This window comes from Humulus lupulus, chromosome 4 (genome assembly GCF_963169125.1).
Source record: "Humulus lupulus chromosome 4, drHumLupu1.1, whole genome shotgun sequence".
NCBI lineage: Eukaryota > Viridiplantae > Streptophyta > Magnoliopsida > Rosales > Cannabaceae > Humulus > Humulus lupulus.
The window spans coordinates 70,863,881-70,885,717 of record NC_084796.1 but is presented as its reverse complement, the minus strand read 5'-3'; the positions used below and the strand labels follow the sequence as shown (position 1 = coordinate 70,885,717).

Below are 21,837 nucleotides of genomic sequence, written 5' to 3'. Positions count from 1 at the left end.
TTACGCTACATATCTCGTCTACTTTAGGGAAAGCAGGAGATTGTTGGCATTTGTGCCCTTAAAGCGTATTTCTGTATGAACAATTACTGTTAATTAAATAAAGTTAATATTTTGCACTCATATTTGTATTTAATTATACATGTCATTTATCATGAAGATCCAATACTATTGATGTGGTCTTGAATTAAGTGTATGTATAATGATATATATACAAGATGATTTAATTTAAGATAATAATATAAAGATTATCTATAATCTCTAAATAAAGTGGGAGCTTTATTTAATAAAGATTATGAGTATGGTATTTCTTCTGTTTAAGACAGAACCGTTTATCCAGGCTGTTAAATGTAGTGACATAAAGAGACAGAGGTACCGTATACAATATAGATTGTATTGGAGTGGGACACGATGAAAGAAAAAACTTTGGATAATCTCCGCAAAAATATAAATGTTCAACATTCATCAATCGATGGCCATTTAAGACTTGACCTCAATCCTGAAGTGAGTAATGAACTTCTATTTGTGTTTTTTTAACTTTTGACTTATCGGGTAAGGTTCAATATTCCTACGACCGAACTCCTGATATCTTGGAGTCATAGAACTACAAGTGGATGGGAACATACTTCACAGATATGGAATCTGCTCATTACTTAAATGAAAGCAGATTAGTTGTTCCTTCTAGTGTTGGTTCGGGACTTGAACATAGAGCGCTCAATTTCTGTTAGAGAACAAAAATTTCATTCTATAATTAAATTTATAGAATAATGTTCATTAGATGATCAATGGAACTAATTGATAAAGACATAATTAAAGAGGTTAACAGACATTAAGACCTATCTTTTTTATGAACAACTAGCAGAGGGTCATTACTCATGCAATGCTAAATCAATGGACGACTTTATTGTTATAGCTTCTAATAATATAGGACTGTAGTTTTGAGAGTTTAACTATGTATTTCTAGTGGAATAGCTCATAGTTAATAAATTATTTAATGGAACTAAGAGTTAGTGAAATTAATTAAATTATTTGAGCTTAGAAGTACAGGTCCATACCATACTAGCTCGATAACACAGAGGAAGGATTTTGGTATTAAAAGGAAATAATTAAAAATAATAAAGTATTATTTTTTTTATCTCACAAAATAATATTATTTGTTGAATAATATTCAAGATATTATTTATGAAATAATATTTAATGGCAGAGAAAATTATATTGATAATTTTATAAAATTAATTTTTATTGAAAACTAATTTAATCATATTTAATTTTGTGGTATAATTGTATACTACATAAAATAATATGACAAGGGCCCAACAAATAGCATTTTATAGAGATAAAATACCACAGGGCCCAAAGCCTTGTAGTTGGCGTCAACCACAGTCCAAATGGGATGTGGCCCACGCATAGGTCCAATGTGATTAGGTCTAAGTCTTATTTCTATTGTTATATTAATAGAATATAATATGAAGAAAAAAAAATCAGATGCAATTAACGTTATTTTGCCAAGAGAGAAAAATAGAGAACTTTGTTCTCTCTGTATTGTGAGAAGAACACTCTCTCATGTGTTGAGATTCAAAAGTGTGTTCTTGTGTATCCTACCAAATAACATAGACATCCGCCTGTCTCCTTCTCTTTGTGCGAGCCATAGTATGGAAGATGGTGGGTTAGGAGGCTAAGACGCTATTTGATCTACACGTGTTGTACATCTAAAAAAATGTATTTGTAAGTTTCTATTTTATTCAGATTCATGTGCATGAGAAAGATCTCATTCTAGTTATGGTTAATAGAGTGATTCATTCTTATGCTTTAATAATTGTTATTATTGCATTGAAATATTATCACATGCTTCCGCTGCACTGATTGAATGATAAAAACCATCATGATGATCTCCCAAGAATACAAGATAAGTGTTAGTTATCTGATTTTCTCTCTTGATCGAAGAAGAGGAAAATAGAGTGATGCCTTTATTTATTAGGCAACACTACCAACATATAAAACTAATAGTTTATTAGTTTTCAGTATTTCTAATTTAGCCCTTCAATAAATTAGAAATACTACTTAAGTTGTCTACGCAATTAACCTGTAATATTTTAATACCTAATTACTAAAATGGCCACTTTATGTGGATCAACCTTAAGATAGCAATACACACTAATGATGTAGCGTCCCGTAAAATCTCTTAACATAATTTGCTGAAAAACATAACTATTTTCTAAAAATAAGGTAACAAAAAATCCATTAAAAAAAACTTTTCAAAACATGCAATAGTTCGGAAGTATGTGCATACTTAAAAGTGAATTACATTGTCATAATTTTAAAACATTCAACAAGCCCAAATTAAACTATTAGTTATCATATTGGTTCTAATCCCAAAAACATAAATTCCCAAAAGGTCGATCCACATGTACATCCTCGCAGATAAACTTCAGCGCTCACTAATCCACTTTACCTTTGACCTTACCTACAACACGAAACAACTAGGTAAGTGAAATGCTTAGTAAGAACAACTTAACATACATAACCACATAAACAGACCAAGAACTTAACCTTTGACCTTTGACCTTACCTACAACACGAAACAACTAGGTAAGTGAAATGCTTAGTAAGAACAACTTAACATACATAACCACATAAACAGACCAAGAACTTAACTAACTGTAACTAGGCAGATAATCAACAAAGAATAGGATTCTGATGAAACTCTAACATACAATTTAAGAACGTGCGAACATCCTAGCAAACTTATGGTCATGCCTCATAACCAGAATTTATAACCTGAAAGTACACCTGCACGTAGAAAACCCCAGAGCATACATACAGTCTTGACTGGTAACATACATACTTACTTAGTCATTTGTATCATAACATACATACTTACTTAGGGTTCCAGAGGAACCTTCAACATAGCTTAACATATCTCAACATATCTTAGCATAGCTTAACATATCTCAACATATCTTAGAATAACTTAATATATCTTAGCACATCTTACCATATCTTCGACGGGTGTAAACTAGTTACATCGGTTACCCAGACTCCTAGAGAAATTCGGCATACTTTGTTAGCCATAGAAATTTGTTTATGAAATTAACTTACTTACATGTCATGGAGTTTAACTGGAGTCTTATCTCACGGGTGTTAAGTTAGACTTCTTACATATTGTAATGGCCAACCGACCTTAGTCACACAGACATCGGTGGTGAACTGGTTTCTCACATAGTTCCCCGGTGGCTAGGCGGAGTTCATAGTTGTCATGGTAGCTAACCGGACTTCTTACATATTGTGGTGGCCAACCGACCTTCATCACACAGACATTGGTGGTGAACTGGTTTGGCACATAGTTCCCCGGTGGCTAGCCAGAATTCATAGTCGTCATGGTAGCAAGCCGGACTTCTTACCTTAGTCATGAGTATGCGAACCCTCTAGGACCACGGTCTTGAGTAAACCTTCTAGGACTAGTTCAAATTATTAGCTTATATCTTAGTTATCTAAACTAGTCATTATCATCTTGTAGCCAAATATATCATAGGTTGTCTTACCAGGATTCCTTAGCGCTTGCTTGTGGAAACCTTCTATCCAGAAGCAAGCCTTCATGCTGCGATAACAGTGTAGTGAAACCACACAGTGATTCGGATTAAACTATGGCATCTTCATATAGTTAATATTCCACATAGCTACATTCAATAAAGTTCTCTTAGAAAATCTATACAGACATTTCTCTTATAGACTTTACAGTGTATAAAATAGATTCCTCTTTAAATAAATTTACAGTTTTACAAAACCTAACTCCCATTTTTTTTACCATCAACCTAGGATCTCTATTACGTCATTTTCGAAAAGAAAGGGCAATTGGACCCCGAGTTTTGAACATGGTAAAACTGAATTCTCAATAACCTTAAACTAATTTGGGATTTGTTACATATCCAAAACTTTATCTATTTTTGAAAACAATTTCATTTCCAATTCCGAACCTAACTTTTTCACTATTCATTTTAACATGATAAAAATCCCGCTTTCAAGCTCATAATCATGTTAGGTTCTCTAACCACAACCCTTGAAAAATCTCGTTCATGTACTATGCGTCCTAATGATGGGAACTAGGCGAAAGCTCACGTCAAAAATTCAATTTAGGTTAGGATAACTAACCTCCCAAAATTCGTATTTTGTTAAGGTTTGAAATTACTATTTTTTCTCCGTTTTTTGGTAACTTAGAAGAATTACTACTCTTAAATCGTGACATATTATAATCTAAAAGTTTACCAGAGCCTTAATACCTATCTTAAAATTTTTCTCACCAAGTTTCAAAAAATTTGGGAAGGCAAAAACCATTAAACCATTCAAAGAAATCTGGGCAATTCTTGCTGCCCAGGAGTTTTTCTCAGATCTTGAGGGTTCTTAGAAAAATTATTTCTCTTACATCGTAGCCCAGATTTTTCTAAATTTTTACTAGAATCTTTAATAATATCTAATTAATTTTTTCTCAAAATTTTAAAAAACTTTTAGGATAGGGGAACCCATTAAAAAATATAAGACAATCTAGGCAGTGTTTGTTGCCCAGAAATTTCATTTTCAGATTATTAGGGCGAAGTTTGAAAAAACATTAAACTTTAACCATTTTTCATTTTCCTCTAAAATTTATCTGTGATTCTTATACATATTTAAATTAATTGTTTACCAAATTTCATCACTTTTGGCTCAGTAAAACGTGTTCAATATTCAAAAAAATATGAACAGTGCATGCTGCCCATAAATTTTCCAAATTGCATCAAGATACCAAAAAGTTCATAACTTCGGTTTGAAAACACCTTTGTTTTATTTTCAAAAGCCTAAACTCAAGCACTCATCTAGAACTATGAAACCAGATAAATTATTTCCTCAAACAGAGGTAGTAGGGTACGATCTGACCCGTTGGAATTCAGACCACGAAAACTTGGCAGCATGCATTTTTACACATTCTAACAAAACTAACTACAACTAGCAAAACCCTAGTCACATGCATGCATGTAAATCAACAAATCAATCAATTTAACCCTCAGGCATAAAATAAAGTTCAAATACCAACAAAACAACCTATACAACCAGATCTATCATCAATAACAAAAAAAAACAACTCAAAACCAACCAAAAATCTACCTTTCATGATTCTAGCTTGGAGATGCTAGCCCATAGCTTGTCCAAACTTCCTTCTTGGATTCTATACCCTCAAACCAAGCCCATAGGTTTCACATGCAGATTTATAGAGAGTGTTAGGGTAGAAAAAAACTTAACCAAACCCTAAAATCTTACCTTGATTCTCACTAAAGCACCAAATAGCTTCCAAACCTTGAAATCTCCTTAGAAACACTTTCCTTTTGCCCTAGAACACAAGATCCATGCCATACATGACCATTAGAACCACATGCTTGCACAAAAATTCCCCTTAGGGTTTTGGATTTGAAAGAAAAAAGGGAGGAGATAAGGAAGAGCGATAATCCGAAACATACAATGCATGAACTCTTGAAGATCTCCTTCCTTCAATGGAGGTGAGTGGGCAAGCTTGAAGAGAGGAAAAAAATTCAGAAATGGGAGAGAGTGAGTAAGAGGTTTCGGGTATGGGGAGTGAGAGTGGAAGAGAGGGTTTTTGTGTTTCTATTTTTGAGAGAATAAAATTTGAGGAAAATGTGAGAAATGGGAATAGCCCTTAACATGTAGGGTAAGTGAAACTCTTGCTCTCCTCTAGGGTATGTGTCATAAGTCACTTGAATGCATAGGCATAGCCTAGCCACCCACCTTTCTCTCTCCTCCCTTTTGAAAAGACTTTTATGCCCTTGCCAAATTTTACCACACTTTAAGGCATTCAAGGACCCTTTGGTAATTTCACTTCTAATTTTTAACCAAAATTTTACCCTATAGTTTTTAAATATCCCAAGCTAAAATTAATTAAATAAATGTGTCCAAAAGTAAATTTTGTCACATAACACATAATTTTGGTAATTTACTCAAATTGACCAAAATGCCCTTGGGGCTCGGGCAAGAATTTCCATTCTTTAATCCATCCTCAATCAATTTTTCTTAAATTTATTGGCTCGACTATAAAGTCCCAGTGTCAGAAAAAATTAATATTTTTATGCCAGAGTATTTCCTATTTAATTAATTTGAGATTTTTACCCGATTAGGGTTTTTGACCCGGTCCATGACCAAAGGTCTTGGTTTCTAAAAAAAACTGCACTTACCGCAGCATTGCAAGCATTCACACATCACAACTTCTTGTAACATAAAATGTTCACCTGACATAATACATAATACAGGGAATTAAAATACCTAAACTAGGTTTTTACCCGGTGCCCTAAACGAGGGGCATTACATTACTTACAATTTATACAATTTTCGTCCTCGAAACTTAGAACAACTGTGGGTATAACTCTCTCATCCAGTCTTCGGGTTCCCATGTTGCTTCTTCTACCCCATGGTTACACCACTGCACCTTAACCAAGGGTATAGTCTTATTATGCAGCACCTTATTCTTACGATCCAGAATACTCACCGGTTTCTCCTCATAACACAGTTTCGGATCCACTTCCAACTGTTCGTAACTAAGTACATGGCTTGGGTCTCCAACATATTTTATCATCATAGATACATGGAATACCTCATGTACTCGAACCAACGCAGGTGGGAGATCTAATCGATAGGCTAACATGTTGATTTTCTCCACTATCTCAAAAGGTAAAATATATCTTGGACTCAATTTTCCTTTCTTACCAAAACGCAGAGCTCCCTTCAATGAAGCCACCTTCAGGAGCACCTTATCTCTGACTTCAAATGCCAAGGGTCTTCGACGTTGGTCCACATATTTGCGTTGTCGATCTATGGAGGTCTGCATCCTCTCTCGAATCTTCTTGATATCCTCGATAAATTTGTCCACTTCCTCTGTATCCAAGATTTTTCTTTCACCAGCTTCGTGCCAATGAATCAGGGATCGACACTTTCGCCCATACAGGGCTTCATATGGCGCCATCTTAATAGAGTTTTGGTAGCTATTGTTGTAAGAAAATCCCATCAGCGGATGTTTTTTGCTCCACGACCCCTGGAAGTCGAGTACACACGCTCTCAACATGTCTTCCAGGGTTTGGATCGTTTGCTCACTCTAGCCGTCTGTTTGGGGATGGAAAGAAGTGCCAAACTAAAGTTGAGTCCCCAAACCTTCTTGCATCCTTTTCCAAAATTCCAAGGTGAAACGTTTGTCTCGGTCTGAAAGAATGGACTTAGGTACCCCATGTAGTCTTACAATCTCTAATATGTATAAGTCTGCTAACTTATCTACAGAATAAGTTATCTTAATGGGTAGGAAATACACTAATTTGGCCAATCTCTCAACAATAACCCATATCATATCTTGACCCTTAGTAGTATTTGGCAACCCAATGACAAAGTCCATTGTGATCATCTCCTATTTCCATTCTGGAATCTCTAGCGGTTGCAGCAACCCGGCTGGTCACTGGTGCTCCACCTTGGTGTGTTGGCAGGTGAGGCAATGAGCCATGTATTCTACTACTTCCTTTTCCATCTTCGGCCACCAAAAATATTTCCTTAAATCCTGGTACATTTTTGTGGCGCCGGGGTGCATTGCGTAAAGGGCATTGTTTGCCTCATAGAAGATTTACTTCTTAATCTCTAGATCGTCGGGAACAAAAATTCTACTTTACATCCTAACACCCCATCTTTTGATATGTGTGGAATCCCGGTCGCATATCCTTCCTCACCTCGTGTTTGATCTGCTCATACTAAGGTTCCAAAAGTTGTCCTCCTTGTATGGCTTCCATAATGGTGGGTTGCACTGAAAGATTTGCTAATTTGCCAACAACTACCTCGAGATCCAACGTTGAGATGTCACCTTGCAATGCCAAGGGCATTTCTTGCACTGTCATCACGTACGCCATCGGCTGCCGACTTAGAGCATCTGCCACCTTATTGGCCTTTCCGAGATGGTATAGAATTTCACAATCATAATGGTTAAACAATTCTAATCACTGGCGCTGCCTCATGTTCAATTCCTTCTGGGTGAAGAAATACTTGAGGCTCTTGTGGTCGGTGTAAATGTCGCAATGTGTCCCACAGAGATAATGCCTCCAAATTTTTAATGCGAACACAACTGTAGCCAACTCTAAGGCATGCGTCGAGTAGTTCTTTCCATAACTCTTTAGCTGTCGGAACGCATAAGCTATTACCTTGCCATTTTGCATCAGTACCGCCCCCAGTCCTTGTCCTGAGGCATCGTTGTAGATCACATATCCCTCTGTCCCACTGGGGATAGTCAGCAATGGGGCAGTGTTCAACCTCGTCTTTAGTTCTTGGAAACTCTTCTCACACTGTTCGATTCATACAAACTTAGCATTTTTACAGGTAAGAGCGGTCATTGGCATTGCTATTCTCGAGAACCCTTCTACAAACCGCCTATAATACCCTGCTAATCTGAGAAAACTTTTCACTTCCTGAGCATTTTTTAGAGGTTTCCACTGACTTACTTCCTCTATCTTGGTAGGATCCACAGATATCCCTTCTCTTGACACCACATGGCCCAAGAAACTCACCTTTTCCAGCTAAAATTCACACTTGGAGAATTTGGCATAAAGTTTCTGTTCCTTCAAACATTGAAGAACCATCTCCAAATGCACCGCATGCTCCTCCGGGTTCCTCGAGTATATCAAAATATCATCAATAAACACAATGACGAATTTATCCAGAAACTCTCTAAACACTCGGTTCATGAGGTCCATGAATATGGTGGGTGCATTGGTGAGTCTGAAGGACATAACTACGAACTCGTAGTGACCATATCGCATCCAAAATGTTGTCTTAGGTATGTCTGACTCCTTAACTCTGAGTTGATGGTAACCTGATCGGAGATCTATCTTGGAGAATAGTGATTCTCCCCAGAGTTGATCAAAAAGATCATCAATCTTAGGAAGCGGGTATTGGTTCTTAATCGTTACCTTGTTCAGCTCCCGATAGTCTATACACATTATCATGGAGCCATCTTTCTTCTTTACAAACAATACCGGGGCTCCCCATGGAGAATGACTTGGTCTTATGAACTTTTTATCCAAGAGCTTCTACAGTTGAGCCTATTGCTCCTTCAATTCTGCTGGTGCCATCCAGTACGGAGCTTTCGAAATGGGTGCCATCCCTGGAATAATCTCTATATCGAACACCACTTCTCATTCCGACAGTAGGCCGGGAAGGTCATCGGGAAATACTTCAGGATATTTGCATATGATGGGTACTTCGGCTAGTTGTAACGTTCCCTCTTTATCCTTATCCACGACGTGTGCCAGATATCTCATGCAACCATCCCCTAACATCTTCCTCACCTTCATAGGGGAGATCATCGTGAATTTCTTTTCCCAAGCTGTGCCTTAGAACATAAATGACTCTTCTTCTACTAGTTTGAAAACCACTCTCCTCTTCTTAAAGTTTACTATGGCACCATACTTAGATAACCAATCCATCCCTGATATTACATCATATTCGAGTAGGTCTAAAATCAAAAGGTATACTATCAATTCTTGTCCCTCTACCCAAACTGATACGGCTCTTATCCATGACCGAACCAACATATCTTCCCGTGAAGGCAACGACACCCCACGGACACTAGGCATAGGTTGAGGCATTCTATTCAATTTTTCAACAAAAGAGATAGCTACAAAAGAATGTGATGCACCAGTGTCCATCAATGCATATGCTGAGGTTTGGGCAATAGAGATCTGACCTGACACCATCTCAACTGGTCCGCCTTCTTTGTTGCCTTGGGTAAGAACGTAGACCCATGGCGGGGCACCTATTTGCTTTTGTTTGTTGTTGCCACCCTTCCAGTTCAAACTTGGGAAATTCTTAGCGAGGTGCCCTTGTTTTTCACAGGCATAGCATGCCCTCGCCTTGCATTCACCCAGATGTCGATGGCCACACTTATCACAAACAGGCCAGTACTCGAATTTGCGCCTGGGTTGTTTGTTGGAACCCCCGGTCCGACTGTCAGCAATCCCCCTTTCTCTTATTAATCGCATTGCTACTTGGCCTTGAGCCTCCTCGAATTCAAAAATTCCCTTTATTGTGATTGGTCATGGGGAAAAACCTTCCCTTGGAGCCATTCTGGTTAGCTTGGGTCTAAACCGGATTTCCAAAGGTAAACTTTCTTTCTTCAAACTTTTGGGATTCCTTCCTTTCCAAATCAGACCATGACTCTTGGCAAAGCGCTCGCTCCACTGCTTCTGCATATGTTTCCGGGCTTGTCTTCTCAGTGTCCACGAGTTTTCCGATCTCTCCTTGAAGTCCTCTCATAAACCTCCATACTTTGGTTGATTCAGTATTAACCAGTTCCAATGAAAATCTGGATAAGTGATCAAACTTCCTGGTATAATCCTAGACGCTCAAATTTCCTTGCTTCAAAGTCGTAAACTCTACCACCTTGTGGTCAATCACAATACGACTGTAATATTTAGAGTTGAACAAGACTAGGAATTCTGGCCATTCCATTTCGGCCACATTATGACCCTTCTTTGCAGCATCCCACCAGATGGGGGCATCTTTTCTCAACATATAAATTGCACAAACCACCTTTTCATGCTCAATTATTTTGATGAAATCGAAGATCCTTTCTAGTATGCTAATCCACTCTTTTGCCACCACTGGGTCAGTCGTACCCTCAAAGGTAGGATGGTTTTGGTGACCAAACCGTTCAGAGAAGGGTTTCTGTTGGGCCACCCTCGGTGCCTCAACCTATGGTTCATCCCCTGCCCCTCCTGTTGGGGGATCTTGGTGCACTATTTCAGTCGCAGCTACTTCTGGTTCATTTCGGTTGTTATCCAGTGCTGCTAGAAGGCATTCGAGTAATGTCTTAAACATCTTTATTTGGCGGGCATCAGAGTCCACCTGCCTCTTATGGCCCTGCTCGATGCGAGAATTCTAAGCTTCCATATTTCTACGGAGCTCCTCCATCTGAGCAGCAAGGTTAGGTCCTTGATTTTCCCCCTGACCTCGACCTTGGTCCCTCACTTGGCCTCGACCTCTGCCTCGGCCTCTACCTCTACCTCGACTTTGGCCTTGGCCTGCTGAAACTTGCGGGTTCGTAGCCAGTTGCTCTACTGGATGTCGTGCATTATCTGCTTGACGACCTACCCTGGCTCTGGTATTAAGAGCCATGAAGAGTTCCTATGTATATAGACAACTACAAGCGATTACTAAAAGTAACAAGCTAGTAGCAGCAGCATATGCATGCTACTCTTTACACAAGTGATCAATAACCAATCATAGAACTCAGCCATTAGACAAAGGTTGCATTTAATCATATCAAACCACAACATAAATAGTCAATGCAATGTCTGAAAGGGTTTATAAAGAAAGTAGGAAATGAGTCTAACCCTAGTCAGGGCTCAAGGTTTGTAGCTTAGGACCCTTAATTAGAAGTGATACAAACAGTGAAATTTGAAAACCATAGTGCTTTTTTACAAAAGATAATAAAACGAACGATCACTATCCTAATCGACACACATGTCCCCATCCGAATCATCATTTGAACTCTCTGGTACTTCCGAAACCATGCCATTCCCAACTGCCTCGTGTTCCTGGCCCTCAGTCGAATCCTCCTCACGATCTTCTTCAGGATCTTCTTCTAGTTCAACTTCAGCCTCCATGACCTCTCCAGGGTTCTAATCTATCGCAACCCTATCCTCAGGCTGGGCTCCTACAGGCACTAGAAAATCCCGTACCACCAGCTGTGCCCATTGATCACCCTCTACTGCGTTGGAATGGGTTGCGCTATTAGACGCTCACGGTACTCCGTATACCATATTGATACGTCATCAAAGGGGTCGAACGCAAGCCCAATGGATGCCCGAAACTCTAGCCAATAGGTAGTGGTCGGTCTCAGATGCCTTATCTGAAACCATCGAAAAGCCTCGTCTCGCAGGTAGAAGTTGGCCAACCTCAGCATGAAGCTCGGAGGAATCTCCATATCCTCGAAGATGATTGCTAGTGAATGAGTCCAAGACTAGCCATCATACGAGTTGTCAGCTTCCCCAGTGAATACGCAAGGACAGGCGCTATGGAATCCTTGATAGAATCAAAGTTTCTACCCTAAGATATATAATATAGGTGGGTCCTCTAGGATGGGGTTATCTACATCAGGTTTCTCAGCCATGTACCTACAATTTATAGAATTCAAGCAAGTAAACACATATAATTCACATGAACATAACTTAAGACATTACTTACAGTGAGTGCATGTCTATCTTTGTGAATGTACATGTGGGTTTGTCTACAGAACCGGTTTAGCCTGGTGCTCTGATACTAACTTTAACGTCCCGTAAAATCTATTAACATAATTTGCAGAAAAACATAACAGTTTTCTTAAAATAAAGTAACTAAAAATCCATAAAAAAAACTTTTCAAAACATGCAATAGTTTGGAAGTATGTGCATACTTAAAAGTGAATTACAATGTCATAATTTTAAAACATTCAACGAGCCCAAAATAAATTATTATTTATCATATGAGTTCTAATCCCCAAAACATAAATTCTCAAAAGGTCAGTCCACATGTACATCCTCGCAGATAAACTCCAACGCTCACTGATCCACTTTGCCTTTGAGCTTATCTACAACACTAAACCACTAGGTAAGTGAAATGCTTAGTAAGAACAACTTAACAAACATAACCACATAAATAGAGCAAGAACTTAACTAACTATAACTAAGCATATAATCAACTAAGAATAGGATTCTGATGAAACTCTAACATATAATTTAAGAACGTGCAAATGTCCTGGTAAACTTATGGTCATGCCTCATAACTAGAATTTATAACTTGAAAGTACACATGCACCTAGAAAACCCCAGAGCATACATAGAGTCTTGACTGGTAACATACATACTTACTTAGCTATTCGTATCATAACATACATACTTACTTAGGGTTCCGGAGGAACCTTCAACATAGCTTAGCACAACTTAACATATCTCACTATACCAAATACCCCTTTTTATAACATAAAAATATAATACTAATGAAAAAGTATTATGATATACTTATATATATTTATGTGGTAAAAGGAAAAAATGGCAGTAATTTATTTGGGAGCCCGCCTATAATAAAAGTAATGTTTTTTCGTGGAATGGACGTACCTTCCGACATTTTCTTTATTCTTTAAGCAAAAGCTTGAACCACCTCCATCTTCACCTTCTTCTTCTTCTACTGGTTCTGGATCTTCCTCTGTCTTCATTCTCCTGCTAGGGTTTCATTTTCTCTCTTGTATTTATGCTCAATGTTCTATTGATTCGACCTGTACTAATCCTTCTCAAGGTATTTACTATCTTCTTCTGTTTTTCTTTTCGATCTCGATCCGTACATATTCAAATCTTTGCTTTTGAGATATGGATAATGAGAATGGTGGAGTTGGAGTGAGTTTAATTGTATTGATCTCGAATCGTTGTTTTCTATGGCAGCTTTGAATTAGTTTTGGAAGGATCGACAATGGTGGATTCTGGACCAGTAACGCTTGGGTAGGTGCGTGGTTTTCTATTTTGGCTTGTTCGAGGTGTGGTTCTTAGTTTATAATTGAATGTAGCGGACTTTAGCTGAGAAGATAGATATAGAAATAGAAATTTTGAATTTTCGGAGTTTGATTTGCAGTTTTCGGTTGAAGATCTCTTTATTTGCTTGAGATATTTCTTAATGCCTTACTTGTGGAGCTTTCGATCTGAAAATGATTGGTCTTGTCACCATTTATTTTTTTGGCGGTGGGTGGTGTGTAGTACTGCATTTAATTAGCTGAACGAAAGAGATTGGCTTGGTGTGAAATTTGAATTTAATTTTATAAAATGGATTCATATGCATCTATAAAAGTTAATTTCTTAAAGGAACGAACTTTAGTTCATTTTTCGTGTCATTTTCTGTATTGTATCGTTCGCTGATCTTTCAGTTGACTTCTTAAGATGATCATAGCGTGTATGATGGTGCTCTTGCCCTATAATGGAAAAACTCATTGTTGGAAACAAGTTCTGCTTGGTTTTTCATCATTGCCCTTTACATCTTTGCCACCTCATTATCACCACCACCATAACCATCTTTATCTCTCTTTTTCTTTCTTTCTTTCTTTATTTACTCCTCTCTCTCTCTCTATTTTACGAGGTGGGTGAAGTTGTAAATGGGCTTCGAAGAAAAATCTGTGGTTAACAAGGTTAATGATCTGATATAGCTATGAGATTTGAGCTTCGGAGAATGGTGGAGATTCTTCTTATCATTTGAAGTTATTTTTTCTAAATTTCTTGTTGGCTTTTATTTATTTTTTAAAAATAAATATCTCTATAAGTCTCTCCCTCCCTCCCTCTCTCTCTATATATATATGTTTATATATATGTATATATATACATATTAAAATCATGGAATATTTCTATGTCTCTGTATGCAGATATGTGTATATACATTTTGGTTTGTAATCTTAACATCCATGTTCTAATATTTGAGTGAGGAATAACGTCTATATGGATCCTGCTCAGAAGTTCTCCTTGCTGTTGTTATTTCTTGGATTGGGTATGGTATTGTCTTTTATTGAATTCCCCATAGTTCTTGCTTTTTTTATGTTCCTTGTGATATGTGTGAAGAGAACCTCTTGTTTTATTTGAAGCATTTTGTTTTATTGAAATTTTGTAATAAAGATGCATTTTTACACCCTTTTGTAGCTCTTTTGTTTTATGCTTGCACTTTCTACTATTTCAAAAAAACTATTCAAGATGAACATCAAGCTGACAGTACTTTTCCAAAATTGCCACAATTCATTTATTTTTATTATTGTTATTATTTTCTTTCAACTTTTTTGTACAATTATGGGAATCATCTTGTGTTTTTGTTTTCTTAACACTTCCTCTTCCTCAGTCTGTGTATTAGCGAGCGCCTCTTCTCTTAAGTATGATTTTGGGCATTGCGAAAGAGTTGTCCAGGAATGGGCTTTTTCTTCTCTCTCTCTCTCTCTCTCTCTCTCTCCCTTTCTCTCTATGCATTAATGCTAGACATTGATTGACTATAATATTGTAAGCATTGTTACATCTTGTTGATTTCAAAATGACAAATTTTCCTTTTATTAGCACACACCTGCTACTTTTTGAGGTAATTGGATCAGTTTATATAATTCTACTCCACTATCTTGCTAAGCTTTTGGTTTGGAATTGTACTTGGTAGTAATTTTCTTCATTTGCAGAAAGCGCAAATGCAGGCTGCTGGTTACTCATGATGACTACAGCATGGTATCCAAACTTCCAAAGCAGAGCATGTCAGTAGTGACAATACTCAGGGATCCAGTTGACCGTGTCTTTAGTACTTATGAATTTTCAATAAAAGTAGCAGCTAGGTTTTTGGTGCATCCTAATTTAACTTCTGCAACACAAATGGCTAAACGATTGCGTGCTAAAACAACTGGTGTAAGCACACTGGATATATGGCCCTGGAAATATTTGGTTCCATGGATGAGGGAAGACCTTTTTGCTCGTGTATGTTTGCTTTCTTTTTCTGCTGTTTGGTGTATCTTCTTTTGATTTTTATTCATACATATGTGTGCACATGGATTTCTATTATGTTTAGTATTGCTTTGACAGAAGGAGCCATAATTTTTTTAAAATCATACTTGGTTTCTGGGTTTAGTTTATCTATGTCTGATAAATGGTAGCAATATGAAAAAGAATTCTTGTTGGGCAACTGCCAATGGTAGTCATATCTTTCTTAGTTCTTTTTTTTAAATATATATATATATATATATATATAAATCTTGAGATGCTGCCTTCTTACCCGCAAGTTTGATCTACTAATGTGTGTGTATATATATGAACAGAGAGATACTAGAAAGCATAGGGGCTTAAATGACATCATGAGCAGTGACCCATATGACACACCGGAGATTGCTATGCCATTGCATGTGTACATTCATGATCCTATTGCTCATGACATAGTTCACAATGGAGCAACATTTCAGGTAGATAGCCCATGTTTTTATACAGCATCATGATTTTATTTTATTTTGGGTGGGACGAGGGGTTAACACGATGCCATTATGTTATATGTCCATGCATGTAGTATATTTACAGCAAAGTTGCATATTTCTTTGTTTGTGCTGAAGGTAACTATTTCCACTTGCTTAATATTGTATCAATATCTCATTATACCATTGCATGAGTACATTCACGATCCTATTGTTCTTGTTCATGACATAGTTCATTTAACAATGGAGCGACATTTCAGGTAGATAGCCCATGCTTTTATATGGTATCATGATTTTTTTATGGGGGACAAGGGGTTAACACAATGCCTTTATATTATATGTCCATGCATGTAATATATTGAACAAGAAGTTGCGTAATACTTTGTTTGTAATGAAGGGTAACTATTTGCATTGGCTTAATATTGTATCAATATCTCATTTTAAGAATTAATTCTATTAGGATAAAATAAATAAAAACATGGGCGAGTTTGGTATTTAGCCTTGCTGTTTTACCTTTTCACCTTTTTTTAAAAGATATTATGTTTGGGCATGTAACATGGAAGTACATCATAAAAGCTCTCAAGTGGACTAGAATCACTGTTTTTTTTTACATTTCTATATAATCTTTTATCTGTCTGGTGTTCATTGAGGCTCAATACCTGACCACTTACCTTAAAGGTTGCAGGTTTGACAAACAACTCCTATACTCCAGAATCACATTTTGTGCGCCATTGTGTGCAAAAGTACAAGGTTCTTGGTCATCATGTGTTTCAAGTAGCAAAGGTGATAAATTAATGTATTCTGCACAGGACTTTTGTAGTGGATTGTCTACCATCAAATACCTGTTATTAAAAAGTAGGCAAAGTGTTAGACAGCTGACTTAATTGTAAAGTAATGAAAAATTTGTCAGTATATGTCTTTTCTCATTTTCTGGTTGATAAATTTTAATTTAAATATTTGAAGTGACATGTCAATGCTTTATTTCCAGTATTAAGTAGGGTAGATGCTTAAAATGATGTTAAGTCTATTGAATAAAACACTACTTAAGTTTATGGAGTTTATACTTCTACAGAATGGAGCTCTTTGACTTCGGAGTCCAAGTCCAATAATAATAATATTAATCAGGTAATCAATGAACTTTCTCATTGTAAATGAAAATTTTGTAATATCTCTACAACTTCCTCACTGCTTTTTGCCTGCACGAAAGAACAGCACTTCAAATCAAAATAGAAGTGAAATTGCTTCACCTGAAATTGATGAAGCCGTAAATGAGAATGTAAGCCACTTCATATGATTCTAAGCTTTTCACATAGACATAATCTAATGTGATCTGCTCCTTTACCTTTGAAAAATAGAGTTTTGACCCTATCTAACTTCATATTAGATGACTGTGGGAGAACTCATGGATTCTTATGAAGTATGCATATCTAGTTTACGCAAGTCCCAGACACAACGACACACTTCTTCTTTGAAGAGAATCGCACCAGCAAACTTCACCAAGGAGGTGTTTTAAATGCCAGCCAAAATGTTTGATGACATTTTCCACAATCTAATATATATGTTTGCACATTTATCTTTGTATTTTTATATGAATGGGGTACTAGTCCCATTCAATTATTGGGATTATTCTTCCTTGGTTTGATACAATTAAATCTTAAAGTTGATTTAGTATAAGAATGGCATTGTTCGAGAAGTGAACTTATTTCTGGCAGCAATGCTGAATTTTGTGTAATAGATTTTCAATTTCCATGTGGTTTACGTGGTTGCATGTTCAGTTTAGCCCATATTATTCCTTATGATTGAGTACTTATTGCTTTTACATGTTAGACATTATGGTCCGATGTTCAATATGATGTTAATTTATGTTTAGTTTTGTGAAAAAACATTGTAGGTGGTTTGTTGTGAAATATATAACCAAAATTGCACCATTAGATGAAGAAAGATCCAATGGTCAAGATTGGAGCACCTTAGTAATAATTAGAGTAAACAGTTGGTGTTTCCATTGAATACTTTTGCCTTGTATACTATACTCCTAACTACAACATTTACTTTATTAGTTTTGGTTCATTGAATTTGCATAACTAATGTTTATCCCCTTTGATTTATATTCCAAACTTCAAAATATTCAACAGGCACGCCAACACATCTCTGCTGTGGTCCTTCAAAATATAAGGTTACTTAATCACCTTGATCTGGAACTCTGCAAATATGCCCATGGCCTTTTTTGCAAAGCAGCACAGACGCACAATGCAGAATTTTGTTGGAATGGTAAGTCTCCACCCCAAGATTATTTTTTTGAGTTGCTTTTTGTGGTGCTTAGAATTCATCTTTCTTGGGTGAAATGTGTTGTGTTATTCCTATTTAATATGTTTCTGTTCCAGCAGATTAGTAACATGCAATCCATAATCTATTCTCTGTTGAAGTTGTGGTCTCAGAAGACATTACTGGCATATTATGATTCAGAAGTGTTTCATATGCATTTTAGTATTGAGATGGTCATATAACTGAAAGATTAAACCAATATATGGTTACTTTTTTATGTAGATCATCATGCATTGTAAACCAATATAGGGTGCATATGATAATGTATTTCTCTATTACCCCACTCTCTTTCTTTTGGCCTGCTAGGAGAAGCTAATCTATGTAGTTCTATTCTACGTGCTTAATTGGTATACATTACTATTTTCTTGTGTTGAAAATAATGCCTTGGCTTTTCATCATGAGCCGCTACGTCTTTTTTGCCTCATCATCTTCATCTTCATCTTCATCATCATCATCTTCCTCTTCTTCTTTTTTATCCTCTCTCTCTCTCTTACGAGGTTATTGAAGATGTAGATTGGCGTTGATGAAAATTCGGTGGTTATTTTGTTAATGATCTGAATTAGCTATGAGATCTGAGGGCTTTTAATAACTATTATATGTTACATGTACTGTTGTATGTTAATATTTTCCTCAGTGTACTACATTAACACCCTTTATGTTTTATCATCGATTGACATGAAAAATTCATTACTTGAATAAGGAGAATTGTAAAATCTTATTTCATGTGAATTGTTCTGAACAAGTGAACGAGTTGAATTGTTGAACTAAATTCAATCTATGTATAGCTTAGTAAAATGTATTTGTCTATGTTCTTTAGATCTTTGCTTGCTTGTTGAATTATTGACTTGGCACAGCTAGTGTTTAAGTTTATAGCATCAATTAAGTCATTAAAGTATACTCAAAGTTTTGTTGCATACCATCTGTTTGAGGAAAAGTCTGAGTTAAAATCAGTATTCTTTTGTTTTCATTCTTCATTCTTATTTGTAATTGTACAATTAGCCATTTTGGTGCTGTAAAATTTCTGTTTTAGATGAATAAGCTGGTAGATTAATAAGATGCTAAGCCAATTTCAAATTTTTCAATGTCTTTATCAGCAGCAGCTTCTCATCTTGTAAGAGTGTAACTGAACTAATTATCATATGGTCAATTTATCTCCTGATAACAGGGAGTTTCAAGCTGTGTGAAAGAAGCAGGCATTGGATTTATGATGGCTCCAACATATCATCCAGCAATGAAGCTTGTCCGCCCAGTCAGGAAAAAGCTGAAAGTAAAAACTGTATTTAATATATTGGGCCATATGTTAAACCCAACAAGAGTACTGTATGCTGTTGTGGGTGTCTATGCAGAAGATTTGGTAAGTTTTTTGTCAGATTTTTATCATTTTTCTTGAAATAATTTGTGATGCTAGATAATAACAATAAAATATTTCTTTGTTTATTTTGCAGATGTGACAAGCGAAATAAAAAAATGATACTTAATTTTAAAGGCTTTCTGTTGGGCAGCTGTAGAACATTTTGTGCTGAAAGTGGTAACTTTTCAATATGTTGAATATTTAAGACTTCTTGAATACTTAAAGAACATTTTGTTGTTGATGACAGTGTTGAATGTTTTAAACTAATTTGTGAATTGTTAATACAATGTTGAATGTTTTTATTTTTTGTTATTTGAAAATCAAGTTTATTTGATGATGCTAGTATATATTAGAAAGCTAATTTTAATTATATAAATAAAAAATAAAAATAGAATAGAATAAATTAGTGTTATATAAATGAATATATAATGAGAATTTAAACTTATCTAAATATTAAAATAATACGAAAAATGTGTTATAATATCTATTACAATAACACTTTATAAGTAAAGAATTTTGTTATGCAAACTTTATTATATAACACAAAAAATGTGTTATACTAAAGTGTAGTATAACACAAATTTATAAGTATTGAAATGTGTTATATAATCGACTATAAATAATATAATTAAACACTTATCTATTTATTAAAATAACACAGAAAGTGTGTTATCGTTGACAGTATAATAACACATCAGTATAACAATGATAAAGTGTTATGTAAAGTACCCTGACCTACAATAACATTGTCGGTCTTAACACATCAAAAAGTGTTATGGTATGTTTTGATAACACATTTTTAGTGTTATTAAAAGCATTTTTTCTTGTAGTGTCTTACTGTATCTTTGACGGGTGTAAACTAGTTACACCGTTACCTAAACTTGTAGAGGAATTCGGCATACTTTCTTAGCCATAGAAATTTTATTCCGGAATTAACTTACTTACTTGTCAAGGAGTTTAACCGAACTCTTATGTCAAGGGTGCTAAGTCAGACTTCTTACATATTGTGGTGGCCAACCGACCTTAGTCACACAAACATCAGTGGTGAAACGGTTTCTCACATATTTCCCTAGTGGCTAGCTGAAGTTCATAGTTGTCACGGTAGCTAGCCGAACTCGAAATTAACTTACTTATGTGTCCCAGAGTTTAACCGGACTCTTATGTCATGGGTGTTAAGCCAAACTTCTTACATATTGCGATGGCCAACCGACCTTAGTGACACAGACATTGGTGGTGAATCAGTTTCTCACATAGCTCCCCAGTGGCTAAATGGAGTTCATAGTTGTCACGGTAGCTAGCAGACTTCTTACATATTGTGGTGGCCAGCCGACCTTCATCACATAGACATTGGTGGCGAACAGGTTTCACACAGAGCTCCTCGATGGCTAGCCGGAGTTCATAGTTGTCACGGTAGCTAGTCGAACTTCTTACCTTAGTGATGAGTATGCAAACCCTCTAGGACCACGGTCTTGAGTAAACCTTCTAGGTTTAGTTCAAATTATTAGCTTATAACTTAGTTATCTAAATTAATTATTATTGTGTTGTAGCCAAACATATCATAAGTTGTCTTACCCGGATTCCTTAACGCTTGCTTGTGGAAACCTTCTATCCAAAAGCGAGCCTTCACATTTCAATAACACTGTAGTGAAACTAGATAATGACTCGGATTAAACTATGGCATATTCTTATAGTAAATATTCCACATAGCTACATTCAATAAAGTTCTCTTAGAGACTCTATACAGACATTTTTCTTATACACTTTACAGTGTATAAGACCAGATTCCGCTTTAAATAAATTTACGGTTTTATAAAATCTAACTCCCATTTTTTTTACCATCTTTAAATCCATAACCTATGATCTCTATTACGTCATTTTCGAAAAGAAAGGGCAATTGGACCCCGAGTTTAGCAAATGGTAAAAATGAATTCTCAATAACCTTAAACTAATTTGGGATTTGTTAGATATCCAAAACTTTAGCTATTTTTTAAAACAACTTCATTTCCGATTCCATACCTAACTTTTTCATATTCATTTGAACGTGATAAAAATTTCGCTTTTAAGCTCATAATCATGTTAGGTTCTCTAACCACAACCCTTTAAAAATCTCATTCACGTATTATGCGTCCTAATGACGGGAACTAGGCAAAGCTCACATCAA

General features: G+C 36.1%; 1 protein-coding gene and 1 long non-coding RNA gene across 5 annotated transcripts; one reads left to right on the top strand and one right to left on the bottom strand.

Moving 5' to 3' along the window:
* Positions 1-2,204: 2,204 nt before the first annotated feature.
* Positions 2,205-13,293, bottom strand: LOC133830546 (uncharacterized). The gene is made up of 3 exons (XR_009892103.1): positions 13,158-13,293; positions 12,250-12,347; positions 2,205-2,461 (listed from the first exon to the last, which is right to left on the bottom strand). It is a non-coding gene; the product is annotated as an uncharacterized LOC133830546 (long non-coding RNA).
* LOC133830544 (protein-tyrosine sulfotransferase-like) lies at positions 13,110-19,978 on the top strand. 4 transcript variants are annotated; one of them, XM_062260533.1, is made up of 11 exons: positions 13,112-13,335; positions 13,479-13,535; positions 15,230-15,518; positions 15,857-15,997; positions 16,682-16,786; positions 17,076-17,128; positions 17,216-17,279; positions 17,388-17,507; positions 18,136-18,271; positions 19,491-19,679; positions 19,771-19,978. In XM_062260533.1, the coding sequence occupies exons 2-6, from the start codon at positions 13,507-13,509 to the stop codon at positions 17,088-17,090; spliced, it is 579 nt and encodes a 192-aa protein (XP_062116517.1). In that variant the 5' UTR covers positions 13,112-13,335; positions 13,479-13,506; the 3' UTR covers positions 17,091-17,128; positions 17,216-17,279; positions 17,388-17,507; positions 18,136-18,271; positions 19,491-19,679; positions 19,771-19,978. The 4 variants fall into 4 exon arrangements, with proteins under 4 accessions (XP_062116520.1, XP_062116519.1, XP_062116517.1 ...); XM_062260534.1 differs by having other exon boundaries at positions 17,388-17,530; XM_062260536.1 differs by lacking the exons at positions 17,216-17,279; positions 17,388-17,507; positions 18,136-18,271; positions 19,491-19,679; positions 19,771-19,978 and having other exon boundaries at positions 13,110-13,335; positions 16,689-16,786; positions 17,076-17,092.
* Positions 19,979-21,837: the final 1,859 nt, after the last annotated feature.